This window comes from Myxocyprinus asiaticus, chromosome 17 (assembly GCF_019703515.2).
Source record: "Myxocyprinus asiaticus isolate MX2 ecotype Aquarium Trade chromosome 17, UBuf_Myxa_2, whole genome shotgun sequence".
NCBI lineage: Eukaryota > Metazoa > Chordata > Actinopteri > Cypriniformes > Catostomidae > Myxocyprinus > Myxocyprinus asiaticus.
Genome location: NC_059360.1, coordinates 7,403,020 through 7,409,455, shown reverse-complemented (window position 1 = coordinate 7,409,455; position 6,436 = coordinate 7,403,020). Strand labels below are relative to the sequence as shown.

Here is a 6,436-nt window from a genome sequence, read left to right as displayed (position 1 = left end):
AGTGGATAAATGTTAGGCCACTTTGTTTAATGAAGGCAATCAAATCTTGCTACAGAGCTTTGCAGAATAAACACTGATGACCTGCTACTACACTAGCAAACTGTGTACCGCTATTAGTTACATCAACTAGAGCGCAAGTAAACAAATTAATTCAAAATAAGCGAAAAATATCTTAGAATAAACAACGCAATATAAACACACATTTCCACCTGGACTATTTCATTGACGTCCTTGTTTCTAGCAAATTGGCTATATTATGCAATTACACAACGTGCATTAAAAACAACCTAATTTAAGTAAATTGGATATTATTGGGCGATTATAAAAAATAATCGAACTAAATTGTTAAAATGGTCATAAAATGCAGAAGATGCTGCTAAGATAAAAACCTAAGGTGAAATGGATTTGCTTAAAAAGTCTTGCTTTTGTATACCCATAAACTTCATGAGCAAACGAATAATGCTTAAGAATTATGAAATGAGAAAACAAACAAACACAACACAACAAACAACACATGTAGAAAATATGAATAAGGTACCTAGAGGTGCTGGCATTCTTAAATCTGTTTATTCCAACTTTATCTGGAAGTGATTTGGCGATTTTAAACCACTCCTCTCACAGCATTCCAAATTTGTATACTCCCTTCCTCCCGCTGGAATACAATAAGATTAGGATATAATGAATCTTTTCAAATGTTGCTGCTCTTTTCAAGCTGCGCAGGTGTACAGTAGGGGGGCAAATGGAGAAGTCTCACGCCTAGGTGTGAGCAGATTATTCAAATAGGGGCAGAGTGAAGCAGTAGGGATTGGAGGCTCGCCCGGGCGCACAGAGCTATATCACAGCGTTAAGAGCCAGCAGCAGGCGTCATTTCAACTGTAGTTGTCTCAGATACACACACACACACACATGCGCCAGCCCTTGACAGGAGGAGAGCACAACGACGACACAAGTGTATCCCGTGGTCCTCAACAACCACCTTCAGCTGCCAAAGGACACACACTGGGGGCATTTCTCGTTTGGGAAAGCGTTTTAAAAAGTAGACGGAACTTTTTCCAGGATGCTCGGTGCTGTCAAAATGGAGGGACACGAACACGCAGCAGACTGGAGCGCTTACTACGGAGAGCCCGAGGTGAGTAACTCACCTAAATATAGGCTATATATATTTCCCCCCTCGTCGAAATCCGATCCGGTTTTATACAACTCAATATTAGCCCTGAGATAATATTAACTTTGAGATCAAATATTGACTTGAGGCGCCTCCAAATCCTCACCCATCATCTCGACGCCCTGCACTATCCTAACAAAGTTGTGCTCGACGTGCAATGCAAACTTTTAATTTTCCATTATGGATACATTGGTTGTACATTTCAACAATGTATAATCAGAAGCGAAAACAGCATGTATTTTAAACAACAATACATCTGGGTTTAAATCACAATTTCTGATTGTAAGGGAAGCTGCAATCTTTAGAAATTAAACACAGCTTTGTAGCATGCAACAGACTAACTTCAGTAACACACTTTTAAGAAAGGGGTTTAGCACCATATTAGATTTATTTTGCTTTTATCAATAGCAGAACCATTTTGAAAGACCAGGTGTAGCCTAACCTTAAAGCCAAAGCAAACGAACCATTTTAATAATAACAATAACATAAGGAAAAACAATAATAAAGAAATAGTAAAAAGGTTCTTTATTTATACATGGTTCTAAATTGAACTTTTAAATCATTTAGGAAACTTTAAGGAACCGTATTTTTCAGAGTGTCCTCAATGTGTTTCAGTTTACTGAAGCGATGCCAAACAATTAGAAATTTACAAGACTTAATCACGATAATTAATTTTATTCTCTGATTTTTTTTCTTTTTTTCTTTTCTTTTTTTTTCCGCAGTGTTACACCTCAGTTAGCAACATGAACACTGGACTGGGAATGAACTCCATGAATACTTACATGACTATGTCCGGAATGAGTTCGACTGCAAACATGACAGCTAACACCATGAACATGTCCTATGTCAACACGGGCATGAGTCCTTCAATGACTGGCATGTCCCCCAGTACGGGAGCGATGGCTGGCATGGGTGCGTGTATGACGGGCATGAGCGCAGCCATGAGCCCGACCATGAGCCCTATGGCAGCGCAACCGCCTTCCATGAACGCTTTAACCTCATACAGCAATATGAACGCTATGAGCCCCATGTACGGCCAGTCCAACATCAACAGATCAAGGGACCCGAAGACCTACCGGAGGAGCTATACACATGCCAAGCCGCCCTATTCCTACATTTCCCTAATAACCATGGCGATTCAGCAGTCACCCAGCAAGATGCTGACCCTCAGCGAGATCTATCAGTGGATAATGGACCTTTTCCCTTTTTACCGGCAGAATCAACAGCGCTGGCAGAACTCTATACGCCACTCGCTGTCCTTCAACGACTGTTTCCTGAAAGTGCCCCGATCACCGGATAAGCCGGGAAAAGGTTCGTTTTGGACCCTTCATCCCGACTCCGGAAACATGTTCGAAAACGGCTGTTATCTTAGGCGGCAAAAACGCTTCAAGTGCGATAAGAAACTAAGCAAGGAGACGGGTCGGAAAACATCGGAGGGTGGATCAAACAGCAGCTCTGATAGCTGCAATGGGAACGAATCTCCCCATTCCAACTCGTCCGGCAACGAGCACAAAAGGTCTGACATGAAGTCGGGTCAAGGTCTGAGCCCGGACCACGCAGCCTCTCCGACCTCTCAAGCGCAGCATCTCCTGGCTCAACATCACTCTGTTTTAGCGCATGAAGGACACCTGAAGCCAGAACATCACTATTCCTTCAACCACCCTTTCTCCATTAACAACCTCATGTCCTCGGAGCAACAGCATAATCACAAAATGGACCTAAAGACATATGAACAAGTGATGCATTACGGTTACGGTTCTCCGATGGCCGGCGCGTTATCCATGGGCTCCATGGCGAGCAAAGCGGGCCTGGATTCGCCGGACACATCCTATTATCAAGGTGTGTACTCCAGGCCCATCCTGAACTCTTCTTAAACTCTCACACGGACATTGTGACAGTTTGTACATTTGTAAAATGTTTGTGTATATGTAATCTGTTTTCTTTTTCTTTTCTTTTATCTCTCTCTCTCGTTAATTTAGATGTTCATTAGTAATTATTTTGTGAATCGATGTTGACAATATGAGGAACTCCTCGAACCGGCTTTCGAAAATGGACCAAAATCACACAGAATGATTACGGACGGATTGAAATATTTCAGTCATTTGTGTAAACTTATTTATGGCTTGTAAATGTGTATTCTTGTAGTTGATGACAAGAACAACAGAATCTATATTAAAGTGTTATTTGGATCTTTTTTCTCATTTCTGATTTTCATTGAATTCATTGATTTCATTAGGCCTATTTGGATTAATTCCCCTGGGTTGCCAACAACGGTCAACAACGACCGACATAACAACAAAAACAACAACAAACAATAATACATGTAGTTTTTCTCATTGCTATATTCATTATAATATTTGCACATTCCACAAAATGAGCCACTTTTTAGTTATGAGGGCTACACATTCATATGGAAACTGTCATAGCTAAATGTTACTGAAATTAACTATAATTAAAAAAAAAATCTATACATTAATATAATTCTTTGCTATTATTGGGAGCTAAAATAGAGGTCATAGTATACAGAACCTAATGTTTTTTTTTTCTACTCAATTATACTGTTCAGCAATAAAAACAGTTAACAGAATATAACGAAGTTAGAATATAAAGTTTGAGATTCACAGTCAAGTACACTGTTCTGATAAATAAAAGAGACACCTTTTGACCAAAAAAAAAAAAAATACGTTTAGTTGAACACAACATTAACATTAATTAATGTCACAAAATAATGATGATTTTAATGCCTAAAAAGGTATATTACTGTTTATGTAAAACGCGATAAACTGTTCACATGAAATCTATGATTCTCCACCACAGCAATGAAATGTGTCAATGACCACATGAATTATTTACACTTAACACATAAAGCAACCAGTAGCCTATCGGTGGGCTAGCTGACCCCCGAAACAATAGGCCTAACACAACCACATATATAAGCCTATATATTATATATAGCTAATTATGATGATGATGATGATGATAGCTGTTACAACGTTATCATTACAGTGTCAAGACAGCACGGAATATAAGATCGAGCCCAGTTGTGTACACTGAGCATCATTTTCTAAAGTCTCCCACTTCTTTCCAATCTATGCATACAATCCTATGAATCTATAAGAAATGATATCCCTTTGACGTGGAAAAAAAAATTAGACATGCTAACTTTGAGGAAAACAAGTGAGAAGGCCATATAGCCTATGTCACTGGCAATGCATTGATGCTCTGCCACAAATAATAACCTATATGTTTGTACTATATATGTTCCCCTTTTAATAGAGGATTTGCAGTTCCAGAAGTCATCTGTGGCCAACAAATCGTCCCTCTGGGGTATCACACGAATGTGTAGCCTACACTGAGAGGATTCTAGAGTCCTGTTTTTGTTATCTGTGTTTTAAGTTCTTAGTCTATTCCATTTTATTTCAAACCCCCATGATCTGGGAATAAAGAAAAACTGGTAAACAATAAAAAGGCGGTGTTAACACATATAGGATGAGCAATCAAATCGCGCAAGTGTAAACTTTGAATAAGAGCACGTCACTTATATGTAAATTTACACGGAAATTAAATTCGGTGCCCCTAGTTTTAGACATAATGCAAGGCTGAGTTTTTATAGCGCACCGATCGATATCTTGGCAAAATAATATACATATATATATATATATATATATATATATATATATATATATATATATATATATATATATATATATATATATATATATATTAATAAACTAGCAGGGCAGTGAAATCTTTGCTTTGTTGCTAAAGTCAACAGTGACAGAGTTTGAGCTCAAATAAATGTCGTGAGGCTTCCAGCCCTGTGCAGAAGGCAGCGGGAGAGGCTCCGATTACCGTCTTGCAGGCTCCAGGTACAGCTATTTCATCATTTAATTCATCTCACTGCTGAGGCTTTCGTCAGTTTATCTGCAGTTTATCTAGCTTTATAGGATTTCATAAGTTTTTACGTGCAACCTCGATTTCATGGCAATGTGGTTCGCCGCTTGAACGGATGCAACTCAAGTGTTGACGTTAAGGGGCTCTTTCAGGCGACTGTCAGATGGCTATTCCAGCTGATTGATGTCAGTGATACTGGAGAAGAAATACATTTAATTTCGTCGTTTTGCCAGTTGCTCCAGCACTGTTACCAACAAACGGAATTCAGGTACTTGGAAATTATGTTTTTCACCTGACAACCTTGCCGTCGAGACAAACGTAAAACTACATAGCCTGTGCGCATTCATTTTTAAGCTCTCCCATTTAACGAAAGCGAGAAGTTAGATACAAAAAAATATTTTCAACAAAAACGAAAAAAGTGCCGACGGAAAAAAACAATAATTGTCAGTACAATTTCAGATGCATCGTAAGTCAGTAAATGGTAGGCTATACATATTATTATTATTATTATTATTATTATTATTATTATTGGTGTATCCTATACAGTATTCCCTCGGATTCACATAAGCAAAGCCAAGATGAGTTTAAAACTTGAAAACGTTGGTACACTATTAAAAGAGATGTGGCAGCAGCAGACTAAAATCAGCATACCATGTCAATCAACAGAGAGATCACGCTTACGATTGAGATAAAAAAATATATACTTCTGTATGATATCTTGTGAAAGCAATAAACAACAACAACAACAACAAAAAACAACAACAACATACTAATAATAATAATAATAATAATAATAATAATAAATATAATAATAATTTCACTATTGTTCAATAATTCAACATTAGTTTAATAATAATATTTTGAGAGGACTACATAGCAACAAACCCGTTTGTGAGTTGTCCGCAGGATACAAATTATCAGGAAGCTGTGAATTAAGGACCTCAAGATATTTTAGTCACTATACATTGAAGCGATACATACATTTAAGATTTTAATTTAAAATAGGCCTAATATATATTCAATCTTAAGAATTTAGATAAACGCAAATCTCGTGGACGTTGAAATGTTTGATGGTATGGCATTAAAGTCAACTACATTTTTGTTGTTCTTTTAAAGAAACCCTGAACATTGATTCCCAGTATATTTATCTTTTTCACTTAATTAACCCTACTTAATTACTTTTCGTTCAAGTTGTCCAATTTGCATATCATACTGCAAATGAAAGCCTGAATATAAACGGCTGCATTTCTAAAACTTCTCAATAAGAGTAGCCTATAGGCTAAAGTTGCTCGAGGAGAGTTATGAGCAACATCTGAAAGAAGAGGCCCAATTCACCCAGTTCACTTCTTTAATAAACCGTGCAATAACAGATTAGCC

General features: G+C 37.7%; 1 protein-coding gene across 1 annotated transcript; it reads left to right on the top strand.

The window, feature by feature from the left end:
• Positions 1-500: 500 nt before the first annotated feature.
• LOC127454909 (forkhead box protein A2-like) lies at positions 501-3,348 on the top strand. Its single transcript, XM_051722441.1, has 2 exons — positions 501-1,129; positions 1,888-3,348. Exons 1-2 carry the CDS (start codon positions 1,058-1,060, stop codon positions 3,037-3,039), a joined length of 1,224 nt encoding a protein of 407 aa, XP_051578401.1. The 5' UTR covers positions 501-1,057; the 3' UTR covers positions 3,040-3,348.
• The last annotated feature ends 3,088 nt before the right edge of the window (positions 3,349-6,436 follow it).

Bases quoted from the DNA above. Each gene is read 5' to 3' on its own strand.
- LOC127454909 (XM_051722441.1), top strand. From the start codon at position 1,058: ATGCTCGGTGCTGTCAAAATGGAGGGACACGAACACGCAGCAGACTGG. The intron at 1,130-1,887 runs GTGAGTAACTCA...TTTTTTCCGCAG, and splicing joins CTTACTACGGAGAGCCCGAG to TGTTACACCTCAGTTAGCAA.